Source organism: Mytilus californianus, unplaced genomic scaffold (genome assembly GCF_021869535.1).
Source record: "Mytilus californianus isolate M0D057914Y unplaced genomic scaffold, xbMytCali1.0.p SCAF_7, whole genome shotgun sequence".
In the NCBI taxonomy this organism is placed as follows: domain Eukaryota; kingdom Metazoa; phylum Mollusca; class Bivalvia; order Mytilida; family Mytilidae; genus Mytilus; species Mytilus californianus.
In genome coordinates, this window is record NW_026262723.1 from 64774856 (window position 1) to 64789482 (window position 14627).

The window sequence follows — 14627 nt, forward strand, 5'->3', positions numbered from 1 at the left end:
ATCCCCCCTCAAATTTTTTGAACCCCCTTATGATTCATCACCCCCAAACTCAATCCCAGCCTTCCCTTTGTGGTATGGTACCTTGCAGTACAATTTTAGGGAGATCCGTACACTTGAACACAAGTTATTGTCTGGAAACTAGGAAAATGATTGTTTTTTGGCCCCTTTTTGGCCCCTAATTCCTAAACGTTTAGGGCAATTACCTCCAAACTCAATTCCAGCTTTCCCTTTGTGATATTGAACCTTGTAGTACAATTTCATAAAGATCCATACACTTACACACAAGTTATTGTCCTGAAACTAGAAAAATGCTTGTTTTTTTGCCCCTTTTTGGCCCCTAATTTCTAAAATTTTGAGGCAATTATCCCCAAAATCAATCCCAGCCTTCCCTTTGTGGTATGGTACCTTGCAGTACAATTTCAGAGAGATCCATACACTTGAACACAAGTTATTGTCTGGAAACTAGGAAAATGATTGTTTTTTGGCCCCTTTTTGGCCCCTTATTCCTAAACGTTTTGGGCAATTACCCCCAAACTCAAATCCAGCTTTCCCTTTGTGATACCGAACCTTGTAGTACAATTTCAGAAAGATCCATACACTTACACACAAGTTATTGTCATGAAACTAGAAAAATACTTGTTTTTTGCACCTTTTTTGGCCCCTTATTCCTAAAATTTGGAAGCAATTACCCCAAAAATCAATCCCAGCATTCCCTTTGAGATATGGAACCTTGTGGTACAATGTCAGAGAGATCCATACACTAACACACAAGTTATGTCTGGAAGTTACAAAAATGCTTATTTTTGGCCCCTTTTTCCTTAACTATTGGTATCATAACCCCCAAAATCAATCCCAACCTTCCTTTTGTGGTATTGAACCTTATGGTAAAATTTCATAGAGATCCATTCACTTAAACTAAAGTTAGAGTGCGAAAACCAATGTGTCTTCTGACGACGACGACGCCAACGTCATACCAAAATACCGATAATTAATAGACCATACACCTATAAAATATAAAAATAAGTTTTATATTTCGTTTATTGTAGAAAATATAAAATTTATTTGTACTCGCTATGAATCAAGTGGAAAGCTCTGCAAATCTCACTTTTCTATTTTTAAAACTTGTAAAAATAAATTCTATATTTTCCAACAATGGAAGAATATCAAAAACTCAATAAATTTGTTAGAAATGTTAGTAAAGAAATCTTACCTATCCATTCATCAATCCATGCAAAAGCCTGCCTGTGTCCAAGTACTAATATATCCCTTATTGACTGTAAAGAAAATTAAAGACTATCATACATATATATATATTCAAGTACAAAAATAATGTCACTGTTTCAGTATGTTTTGATTCTCTGCACCAAATTTTGAAAACGGTACGAAACAGGCTGTTTGCAAAAAAATGTCAAATTTTTTCCCTGATTGATACATACCGTCATCTCCTTTTGTTCCTATATATGAACAAAATTTATCACACATTGAAACCAAACATTTAGCCTTGGTTCAGATACTTAAAACATCTCCACCATTGCTCGCAGATCCTTCGTCATATACTATAATAATTTCAGTGACAAGGTTATTGTCTGTCTTAAAACCTTAATTAATCAAGATATGTATTCATGTGCTTTCACTTTTTAAAATACTTTTCTCCCAATAAGTATGGGGAAAAAACAGAAATTCATGTACAATGCCTACTAACTTGTTTTCTGATCAATTTCAGATTTCTCACCAATTTATGAATTTCTCGTGCAACTAAAGACTCTTACCCTTTGTCCAAACTGTTCAACTTTTGTTTGCATTCCCCACATTTCAAAATAAACTTTAACAGCTTTATATGAACACATTATTGGTTTGCTAGTATCCTGTATAAAGACAAATAAGATAATTAATAGACCGTACATCTATTTATAAATAGAAACATACTGAGGAAAATTTTTATTTTGCTTTAATCATTATTAAACTTAATGCCACTAAAATTGTCAAAATTTCATATTTATTGTCAATCTAAGTTTAATACAGCTGAATGTTTTTTTTTCACATGTTCATTGATGTTTTTTTTTAATATATGTTCTTTGATTTGATGTTTTTGTGTCCTACAATCTTGTCCTTTATTCTTATTCAAATATACCACACATTTTGCGATTATAAAATGATAACCTTACCCGCCATCCTTTCTGCAATGGTCCTCTGTCTGTTTTTGTCGACTTGAAGGTTTTTAGATCCTTGAAATAAATCACAACAATTGTATTTCATTAACAAGAAATGATTGTAACAGGATGCTGTTACGAAGTCTCCCAAACGAAGCTCCCATAATTCGTAATTCCCAGTGAAAATTGGTTTGGTCCAGTAAAGTTATATGCATTAGTGATGCCTGGGGACTAACCTTGTATATCATTCAAATCATCTTGGCATGACAAACCAGAATATATATGGTTTAGGGGTGGGGATCTCGACCATTTACAAGATACTAGAACATTGGGGGTGGGGGAACCCCTGGGGACTAACCCTATACGTCATTCAAATGTTAGTTACATGATGAACCAGAATATATATGGTTAAGGGGTGGGGATCTCAACTATTTACGAGATATTAGAACATTGGGGGTGGGGGGAACCCCTGGGGACTGACCGTATACGTCATTCAAATGTTCGAGACATGACAAATAGGAATATATATGGTTTAGGGGTGGGGATCTCAACCATTTACAAGATATTAGAACTTTCTCAAATGGCTGGGGGTCGACATGACCCCTGGGGACTAACCCTGTATATCATTCAAACCATCTTCGCATGACAAACCAGAATATATATGGTTTAGGGGTGGGGATTTTGACCACTTACAAGATATTAGAACTTTCTAAAATGGCAGGGGGTGGGGGTGACCCCTGGGGACTAACCCTGTATTTCATTTGATGTGCTTTATCATGACAAACCAGAATATATATGGTTTAGGGGTGGGGATCTCAACCATTTACAAGATATTAGAACTTTCTCAAATGGCAGGAGGTCGGGATGACCCCTGGGGACTAACCCTGTATATCATTCAAACTACTTAGCATGACAAACCAGAATATATATGCTTTAGGGGTGGGGATCTTGACCACTTAGAAGATATTAGAACTTTCTTAAATGGCATGGGGTGGGGGTGACCCCTGGGGACTAACCCTGTATTACATTTGATGTGCTTTATCATGACAAACCAGAATATATATGGTTTAGGGGTGGGGATCTCGACCATTTACAAGATATTAGAACTTTCTCAAATGGCAGGGGGTCGGGATGACCCCTGGGGACTAACCCTGTATATCATTCCAACCATCTTAGCATGACAAACCAAAATATATATGGTTAAGGGGTGGGGATCTTGACCACTTACAAGGTATTAGAACTTTCTTAAATGGCAGGGGGTGGGGGTGACCCCTGGGGACTAACCCTGTATTTCATTTAATGGGCTTTATCATTTAGAACATTTTCAATTAAAAAGATTGTGTCTATCACAAACGGTTTTTAATTTATAATCATTTGAAAATTAAAAAAAATAAAATCCCATAGGGTTCTATAGTAAAACCCTCTTTTCTTTTTGCCCCTCAAAGTACCCCTTATAAACCCCATTGCACAAACAAAACCCTGATTGCACCACTAGACATATTAGTCTAACATATTGTGAAACCCTAAGTTAATCTGACAAGCGGTTTTGGAGAACGGGTGCGGACAAGTTCAAATTTAAAAGCGGCGGAAGAGGAAGAAGAAGAAGAAGAAGAAGAATAATAATAATAACTGAGCAAAAACAATAAGTCTTCCCAAACTTCGTTTGGGAGACTTAATTAGTCCTTATCAAAATATATATAAAGTGGATTGAATAAAAAGGTTGGATCTCAGACAGAAAATTAAAAATTCTTACAATTAGCACCTTAGCTTGAAAGCAAAATCAATTCTGTTTGAGAAATACTGAAAGCTTTGATTTAACTTGATGGTACATGTTGTAAGTGTTGAAGTCATGTCTTCATCCAAATACAACTGTTTCATCAAACTAAACATAAACATAGGTCTAAGCCCCTTTCTCACCAAGGAGAAGATGGAAGAGTGGTTTCAAGCAGGTTAAGTCTGTTGTATTATGCAACGGTAAAACTTACAGGATTTCTTAGGATCACTTAATTTATAAATTGATCCAATGGTTGGTACGTGTGACCTAAATTTGAAAAATAATGAACACAATTTGTTCAATTTTCATTCTTTCAAATTAACATTTTTAAGATATATTAATGAAAAAGTATATAATTTTTACTTGTATTTCCGTAAAATATATAAGCGCAAAAGTAATAAAATATAGCTTGCAATTGTAAAAAAATTAATCCCCAAATACTGTGAATGTGAAAGCACTTTAATTCGTGGGTATCAATTTTCGTGGTTAGAGCAAAAGTTACATGTTCGTGGGTTTTTAATTTCGTGGATTTTAGTTTTCTAAAAAAAACAAATATAGTGTAGAATTGAAGCCATTAGAAACAAAGATTACAAATTGTCTGGATTGAAGGCAATTGCAAAGTAAACATTTAAATTATTGCACAGTGTAGTGATGACACTAATTAACCTGAGATCGAGTGATCAACAGATTAAAGACCATCAAAGGTGTTAATTAGGCCATAAACATGCCACTTAAAGAAAACAGTAACATAAACAAATGCTAGAAATGTACATTGAATTGTAAAATTAATTCTTATCAAAAGCAAGCCCAGCATGAAATTGTTATTTCCAGTACAAGAATTATGAGGATATAAAATGAACACTTTATCATAGCATATCATCACCGGAAGTGTGACTTTCATCGATCAAAAATATTTTTTATGAGAATTAAAAGATCAGAAGTTGTACAGTTAAGGTTTTTAACGATTAAATGGGTATAATCCTGCCTGCAGTTGTAGTTCATAGTGCATTTGCCCTGAGGCTACTATTATAGTAGTCTCAGATTTTCTGATATTCAATGTATTCTCTAGATCATATTGGTATTCAAACCTACATGGGAATCTTTTCATGTCTTGATTTGGACAACGGTTGTTATATTTCGTTGAACACTTAAATTCCTGGATAAAGTCATCCACGAAAACCACGAAAATTGGTTCCCCACAAATAAAAGTACTTTCACGGTATGTGCAACTGTATGAATGCTCCAGTAATCAAATAAAGGTAGTAATACTGGGTTTTAAATTGCAAATACATAACCATTTGCAGTACATGTAGTATCATATCTATTATCTTAAAGGTTTATTAGAAGCTATTTTCACAAAACTGAAGTCTTCCTGTAGAAGTTAATTGAAATAATTTTCCAATAATGATTGGTTGAGTGATACATCATGAAATTCTGTAAAATTTTTGTGTGACTGTAACAATTCCAGTAATGTTGAAATAACAAGACTGAAAGGAAGCCGTCAAAACTGCTTGAAAATACATTCCAAAGGCAGGTCAATGTAATAAAAAGAATAACTAATCGACTAATTCAAATATCGAAAAATATTCAACTCATGAACAAACAACACTGATATTTAACTCATACGCTGCGCACATTAGAGAATTAATGTGTTGTTCAGTCACTCCTTAAAATTTTCGATATTTAAATTCTTTGATAAGTTATTTTATAATTATTATGTTGATATCAGTAAAGTAAACCAATCTTACCTCTTCTTTCTTAAAATTTTTCTCTGGAATGTCCTCAAAAGCTATATCTATATGTTCTACCTCTCTGACTGCTATATCTTCATCAGATAAACCTACACACTGTAATACACAAATCATAAGCTATCTATCAGAATTCTCAAAAAGTGGTGTTCTGATTGTTTTGACCACCAAAATTTTGCAAAGGACCAACACAATTTTGGTATTTTTTAGTAGAAATAATAGTTAGGCCCAGCAGATTTGCTTCATGGACCACAAGGGGAAAAAAAGATTTCCAGAACTCTGTATCTATGTGTTTTACCTTTCTTACTTCTTTATCTTCATCAGATAAACCTACACACTGTAATACAAAAGTTTCATGAAATTCTGTTATGCTGTTTCAGAGGAGTTGGGATGACAAACTGTTGCAGTAGTATATTTAGGTCAAAATTCTAAGTTCAACATGTTCAAAGGGCATAGCTCATAGAAAAAAAATGAATCATTATTTCCTACCAATATGCACATCTTCATAGTACTTCCTCATTATCTACAGTTTCATGAAATTCTGATATGTGGTTTCAGAGGAGTTGAGGTGACAATGAAGTTTAAAGGGGCAGGTTAGGGGGGAGGATTGGTGCGCCTTCAAACTAGTTTAACCCTGCCACATTCTGTATGTGCCTGTCCCAAGTCAGGAGCCTGTAATTCAGTGGTTGTCTTTTGTTGCTGTATACCATATTTGTGTTTTGTTCATTATTTTGTACATAAATCAGGCTGTTAGTTTTCTCGTTTGAATTGTTTTACATTTGTCATTTCGGGGCCTTTTATAGCTGACTATGCAGTATGGTTTTTACTCATTGTTGAAGGCTGTACGGTGACATATAGTTGTTAATTTCTGTGTCATTTGGTCTCTTGTTGAGAGTTGTCTCATTGGCAATCATACCACATCTTCTTATTTTTATAACTCTTAGAATAAAATTGAATCATAATTATTTGTCGATATGCATCTACATAGTATGTCCTAATAATCTATAAAGTTGGGTAGGGTATAATCTTAACCTGTAAATATAGTGTCACAGTGTACTGTGTTGTTTTAAAGTTGGAATGATTTCAATGATACTGTTAGTTTGTACCAGTCTTCATGATAAAATCTATGATGGTCAGATCAAGGTTTCCTCTGTTTCAAAACTGAAACCAAAATTTTATATATTTTGTTTTGTTGAGAAATTTCCTGTGTGAAATTATCCTTCTGCTTTGTAATGTTTTGCAGTATATTCATTATAAAATACTAATCTTACACACGCAGAAATTTATTATAAACTTTACCATGTGTGCTGTATATAAGACCATTTGTATATTTAGTAGTAAAATAATGAGTGTATATATAATCTTATCTATCTCTTTCACATGATTATCTGTGTTTTTATTGGTCCAACAAATGAACCATTGTGTGCCTGTTTGTTTGAGGATGTTTAACAATACTTTCTATAAATTACCTAGTACAATGGTATGGCAGTTCAGATTTGTTGGTGGATGAAATCAAATTCACAAGGACAAACTATCGATCTTCCAGCAATACCTGATAAACTATTATCACATACCATAAGACCTGCTGTCTGTTTTTACAAATGACCTGACCAAATCTTTGCAAATGATGTGTTATATCAAATACTTACATTTTCACTTGATCCATTATTATTTTCGTATCTTGTTTCTATATATACTTTAAATAGAGGTACAAATGAACACTGTAAAGAGAATACATGCATAAAATGTACAACAACTACTGGTACATAAATGTACATGCCCTAATATACTGTTGACATTTTGGTTTCAAGGATAATTGTGGTTGTTCTGTGTCCTTTTTAAGGGTTTTGATGGTTGAAATATTTTATATTTCTGACTGCAAAAACTTTCTGTCTTCATTGTACCTGATAAAGTATTATTCCATACACATATGTCAAAGCCACTAAAATTATTATAATATGATTGAGACTTTAACTTTGGAAAATGGTGATTTTTTTCACAAGTGGTACAATTTATTGTCATTATTTCTAATCAAATGCCATAAAACTATGTTTTAACATGTTTTTTGTAAGGGCTGTTCTGTTTGAACATACATGGTACCATGTGGGAAAGCACTTTGGGTAACCACCTATAGAGCAAAATTAAGAATCTAACTCATATTTTCACTATTCTAGACTCACACCCTTAGTGGAGATTTCAAAGTGTCTTCCCTGGGTCTCCTGTATGTTTTTCTGGAACAGCCCTAATTCGTTTTAGACTGTTTTGTCCTTTGTAATGCATAAACTTTAAAAACCTGGGGTCTGTTGTTCATCTTGTTGTTAATTATGATGAGTCATTAAAATTTCTTAATCATTCGATTAAAATTATTATTTAAATAGGCTTAGAGCTTTTTTGTTTGTAATCATAATGTTTGAATATTATAAAATTACTGATTAGAGCTGTTGTCTATTTAACTGCATACTTACTGTGTATTCTGTTGATTGAGGATATGAAAAAGAAAGAAATACATACATTCATATGGATACAACTAAAAAACAAAATTTGCATTAGGATTAGTGGTGCAATGATTTAAATTTTTTCAGTTCTGTATATATATATATATATTTGTTCACGTTTTGTTATCATTTTGTTAAAGTTTGGTTTTGCTCATTGTTGAAGACTATACAGAGACCTGAAGTGTTTTTTACATCCTTGTCCTTTGGTCTTTGGTTTTCTTATAGGGAAATCCTATCATAACTCTTTGTATTAATTATATTCTATTTCACTATCTTGGTTTACAGTTCTTCAATTTTGTCACTTCATGTTATAGTTGAACTGAATTGTTTGGTGCAAAATCCACTTATCTTTTTTGTTTTCAGGGACTTTACTATAATGACAATGCTACTATAAAGAATGATCAGTCAGGAGAGACAATAAAATCTAACCCAATGTGACCATGCCAGAAATCGGTTTTATGACTTATCTGATTCATTGTCATGTTAAATTCATTTATTACATCAAAGTCTGTTATTTCAATCAAATTTCAAATAACTGTTCTGAATTAAATACAAAAGCCCAGGAGTCATCATACAAAACTGGCCAAATTACGGACGACCTTGGTTTTTTTGCATCATTCATATGCCCATTTCAACCCTAATCATGATTTTTGGGTAGTTCAAGTATGCTTTAGGAATACATTGTGTACTGTCTTTTCCCAATGGATACCAGTAAAATGTTACATATATGTTAAGCTAAAAGTAATCAACATGTTAAACAATTAAAGGAAAAGTTAACATATAACTACTTTTGTTCACCATGAAATTCAATTATAGTTAAAATTATATCATATAGGCACATTGCCCCAATGTTCAACCCTATTTACTTTTATCAGAGAACTGACTGGGATTAAACTCTATTTTCAATAAAACAATAATGGTCTGAAAACAACAATCCTTTTCTTTTCTTTAAGAATCAAAATACAATACAGAATTTTGAATAACCTTTTATTTTCATAAACATTGATACTTTTTTTTCAAACTAATTTATTTGAAATTAGGATTTTTGTGGGTAAAATCCTTGTTCACTTCAATATTTCCACTTACCTGCCTCCTTAACTAGTTGCAATTTCCCTCTACCTCCCCATACGTTCGTCGAGTTTTTTATTATAAATATGGTAATACTTCCAGGTATCTCTCTTGCGTTTCTCTTCAGTTTCTCGAGACCAATATTAAGTAATTCCTCGAGAGGGGAGGAGGGCGGGTGAGGCAGGTAAGCGTAAATATTTCATGAACAAGGATTTTACCCACAAAAATCCTCGTTCACTTCAATATTTCCACTTACCTGCCTCCTTAACTAGTTGCAAAAGAATTTGAAGCCCTACTAAAGGAGGTTGAAAAAAATTAAATAAGGAATTAAAAAATTATATTCACCTATTTCTGTCTTCCTCTCTTGAAAGAATCCAAAATTGCTGACTTGGCAAAAATGGACTGGTGGTCTGGAACATCCTTCAGATAGAATGAAGTGAAAGTGGTTTCAGATGTCCAGTGAGCTGCTTTTAAAATTTCTTCAGCTGATACACCACAAAATAAAGCCCATGAAGTAGAGAGTCTTCTTGTATCATGTGCTCTTACTGTTTTAAAAGTGTCTTTATCTGCATTTTCATATGCATAACGCACTGTATTAACAATCCATCTTGCAATAGAATCCTTTGAAGCTTCTTTATGATGGTTTTTTTTATAAGTAACAAACAGTCTGTTTGATTTCCTTATAGATTTTGTTCTATTTATGTAAATCCTTAATGCACGGCAAGGGCATAGTTTCAAATCCTCAGAATCAGTTGCATAAGAATTAAATGAAGGAATGAATAATGGCTCCCAAGGCCTATTCAAAGTCTGTGTTTTTGCAAGAAACTGCATATTTGGTAATAGTTTAATTCCATTTTTTTCAAATCTAAAATGTCCATCATCTAATGATAAGCTATGAATTTCACTAACTCTACTGGCTGATTCAAAAGCTACTAGAAAAGCTGTTTTGAATGTTAAAAACTTTAATTCAACTGAATCTAAATGTTCAAAAGGATGTTTTGTTAGCATCAATAAAACTAAAGGTAAATTCCAATTTGGGGTCAATTGACGAATTGGTGGACTCATATTAAATAATCCTTTAATCAATGAAGATAACTCAGAACTTTTTGAAATTTCTAATCCATTATTATGAATCAATGATATGACTGACTTGTAACCTGTAATAGTCTGTGGTTTGCATTTTCTTACAGTAGAAAGATATAACAAAAATTCTGCTACTTCTGGTATAGTTGAAGAAATGGAATTGATATTGTGTTCTTTACACCAACTGTCATATATTCTGAGTCTTGCATCATACACTGTTTGAGTAGATGTTTTTCTGGCATTTGCCATAATTTCTGCAGTTTTTTCAGAAAATCCTTTTGACTGATGGCGCAATTGGATAATTTCCATGCCACAAGATTCAATGTTTCTGGACTCTGATGAAATATTTGTATTCGATTGTGAATTTGTGAAAGCAGATCTGGCAAAAGAGGTAGTTTTATTGGAATATCTATCAGTAGATCCAACATCTGAGGATACCAAGATTATCTTGGCCACATTGGTGCTATTAGAAGAACAACTGTCTTTTCTTCTCGATTCTTTTGTAATATCCGAGGAACAAGGATTGGAGGAGGAAATGCATATGCATACATGCCGCTCCAATTTACAGTTAAAGCATCTACTTGAAATGCTGCTATGTCTGGAACTGGAGAGCAATAAACTGCCAACTTTTTGTTTTGAGCTGTTGCAAACAGATCTATACTTGGAGTTCCCAGTTTCTGAAATATCATAGTGTTGAGTGTCCACTCTGTCATCTTGAAAAGATTTTTCCCCCTCGAAAGAGCATCTGCTAGTAGATTTATCTTTCCCGGAATGTGAACTGCACAGATAGTTACATTGTTCTGAATACTCCATTGGTAAAGGTCCCAAGTTAGGTAACACAGTTCTGGCGAATGGGTTCCGCCCTGCTTGTTGATATAACTTATCACTGTTGTATTGTCCAACCTTATCAAAATATTCATGTCTTTCACGATCTGTACAGCTTCTTGAAGAGCTAACTGTACAGCCTTCAATTCCAACCAATTTATATGTTTTAGTTGGTAAGACTTTGGCCATATTCCTGATGTCTGCCAAGTTTCTAGATGAGCTCCCCATCCTAGTTCTGAAGCATCTGTGATCAATGTCAACTGAATTGTCAGCTCCTGTAAAGACATTCCTTTGAAAATATTTGTCCGATTTGTCCACCATTTTAAATGTACTGTCATGCTCATTCGTACAGGAATGAACTGATTCAATGGCTGGATGTTTGGTCTCCATAGCATGGTGCTAACAAATAAAGTTGGATTGGCCTCATGTGTAATCTTCCCATGGGTATTAGGTAAATGCATGATGCCATCAGACCTAGTAATTTTAAAATTACGTCTTCTTGAATCTGTTGACTGTTTAGTAATGCATGTATTATTTCCAAAATACTTTGAAATCTTGTCTCTGTTGGTGTTACTATCCCTTTCTCTAGATTGAAAAGGGCTCCCAAGTATTCTATATGTTGGGTTGGTATTAAGTTTGACTTTTTCTAATTTACCAGAAGTCCCAAATCTTGAACTAGACCGAGTACAAAATGCATTTGCTTTACAAGAGCTGTTCCATCTGAATTGCTGATAAGCCAATCGTCTAGATACATGAATATCTGAATCATTAACTTTCTTAGGTATGCTGCCAATACAGCCATGATCTTTGTGAACACTCTTGGGGCAGATTTGAGCCTGAATGGCATTGCTCGAAATCAGTAGATGTGACCTAGAAATCAGAATCTCAGTAATTGATTGAAATCTGTGTGAATTGGAATATGAAAATATGCATCTGCTAAAACCAAAGTTACTGCATAGTCTCCCTTTTTTAAAGCTTTCATAATTGAACGGAGAGTTTCCATCTTGAAATGATGAGGCACTACTAAATGGTTTAGAAGTTTCAGATTGAGAATCGGTCACAGACCTCCTTGTCGTTTCGGAACTACGAAAACTGTGCTGTAATAACCCAAGTTTTCTTGCCCAACAGGAACATGTTCTATCACATTTTTTTCTAATAAAACACTTATTTCTGTTAAAATTACCAACTCGTGAATACCATATCTTGGAACACTTGTCTCTTTTATGTTTAACTAGAGGCTCTAAAGAGCCTGTGTCGCTCACCTTGGTCTATGTGCATATTAAACAAAGGACACAGATGGATTCATGACAAAATTGTGTTTTGGTGATGGTGATGTGTTTGTAGATCTTACTTTACTGAATATTCTTGCTCCTTACTGTTATCTCTATCTATAATGAACTTGGCCCGGTAGTTACAGTGGAAAATACTTTAAAAAATTTACAAAAATTTACAAAATTTATGAAAATTGTAAAAAATTGACTATAAATGGCAATAACTCCTTAAGGGGTCAATTGACAATTTTGGTCATGTTGCCTTATTTGTAGATCTTACTTTGCTGAACATTATTGCTGTTTACAGTTTATCTCTATCTGTAATAATATTCAAGATAATAACCAAAAACGGCAAAATTTCCTTAAAATTACCAATTCAGGGGCAGCAACCCAACAACGGGTTGCCTGATTGGTCTGAAAATTTCAGGGCAGATAGATCTTGACCTAATGAACAATTTTATACTCATCAGATTTGCTCTAAATGCTTTGGTTTCAGAGATATGAGCCAAAAACTGCATTTTACCCTATGTACTATTTTTTAGCCATGTCGGCCATCTTCGTTCGTGGGCGGGGTCATTGGACACATTTTTTAAACTAGATACCCTAATGATGATTGTGGACAAGTTTGGTTAAATTTGTCTTCGTAGTTTCAGAGGAGAAGATTTTTGTAAAAGATTACAAAAATTTACGAAAAATGGTTAAAAATTGACTATAAAGGGCAATAACTCCTTAAGGGGTCAACTGACCATTTTGGTCAAGTCGAATTATTTGTAGATCTTACTTTGCTGAACATTATTGCTGTTTACAGTTTACCTCTATCTATAATAATATTCAAGATAATAACCAAAAACTGCAAAATTTCCTTAAAATTACCAATTCAGGGGCAGCAACCCAACAACGGGTTGTCCGATTCATCTGAAAATTTCAGGGCAGATAGATCTTGACCTGATAAACAATTTTTACCCCATGTCAGATTTGCTCTAAATGCTTTGGTTTCAGAGATATAAGCCAAAATCTACATTTTACCCCTATGTTCTAATTTTAGCCATGGTGGCCATCTTGGTTGGTTGGCCGGGTCACCGGACACATTTTTTAAACTAGATACCCCAATAATGATTGTGGCCAAGTTTGGTCAAATTTGGCCCAGTAGTTTCAGAGGAGAAGATTTTTGTAAAAGTTTACGGACGACGGACGACGGACGCAAAGTGATGAGAAAAGCTCACTTGACCTTTCAGGTCAGGTGAGCTAAAAATGGATGACTCATAAACTCCAGTTTTAGTCCTTCTAGTAAAGTTTCTAAATCCCATTGATCTCCTGTGATCTTTGTCCACTTCCTGTGAAACATTAGCAAACGTGTCCCTACCTGGGGACTTATATTTACAGTTTGTACAAGGTTCTTTGAACTTATTTCCTTGGAGCTGGGAAACCTTTTGGGTTCCCAGCTGCTTTCCGAAAAAAATTTCCTTTCCTTGAAAAATTTCCTGGACGAAAATTATCTTTGTTGGAGTAAGTGTTTGTTCTGGCAACTTTAGCTCCATGTTCAGAATTGTCAGAATAGTCACCTTTCCTCTTTCTGTTAAAGTCATTTACAGGAGTGCGATCATCTCTAGACTTGTTAAAGTTCTTGCTATAACTACCAGTATTATTATTAACATTCTGGGTCTCTCTAGCATCCCGTAAATTTTCTGCTGATGTATGCAGTGTGTCAAAGTATTTTCCATTAAAAAGTTGACTGCCAAAAACGGGCAACTTTAACAACTTCTTTTCTGTGGACTTACTAATGAAGTTAACATTTTTCAGAAAAAGTTTCCTTCTACTTAAAACTGAATTTGCCATGATTCTGCCTGATAAATCAGCCATACTTCTTAAGCAATTAATTAATGCTTTACGTCCTTCAAAATCCTATCATCTTCACAAGTTGCCTCATCCAAAAAGGCAGAAATCATAGTACCATATGAAACTGCTCTAAAAAGTGCCCTGGCAGAATTGTCCATACGACGAAAATCATTATCTAATTCTCTGTGAAAAGGTGGAATATTAACTCCAGATTTAAAAGAATTGCCTTTATGACCAATTGCTAGCCCTTCCTCAATATTGTCATCTAACTTAGGAGGACTACAGAAAGCATTAAAATCATCTTTCTTAACCATGAAAGCCTTATCATCCCTGCCACGAACAGCTCTGTTTTTTAAATGACCAGAGACAGCTTCCTT

The 14627-nt window shown here is 34.1% G+C and overlaps 1 protein-coding gene across 1 annotated transcript in view; it reads right to left on the reverse strand.

The window, feature by feature from the left end:
* Positions 1-14627, reverse strand: part of LOC127707593 (cytoplasmic phosphatidylinositol transfer protein 1-like) — a 30714-nt gene that overhangs the window by 4607 nt on the left and 11480 nt on the right. Inside the window, exons 4-9 of the mRNA XM_052212192.1 lie at positions 8138-8145; positions 7322-7393; positions 5673-5771; positions 2166-2225; positions 1770-1865; positions 1211-1274 (exon numbers count right to left, since the gene is read on the reverse strand). Of these exons, the coding sequence (XP_052068152.1) occupies positions 1211-1274; positions 1770-1865; positions 2166-2225; positions 5673-5771; positions 7322-7393; positions 8138-8145 (399 nt within the window). The remainder of the gene's footprint in view (positions 1-1210; positions 1275-1769; positions 1866-2165; positions 2226-5672; positions 5772-7321; positions 7394-8137; positions 8146-14627) is intronic.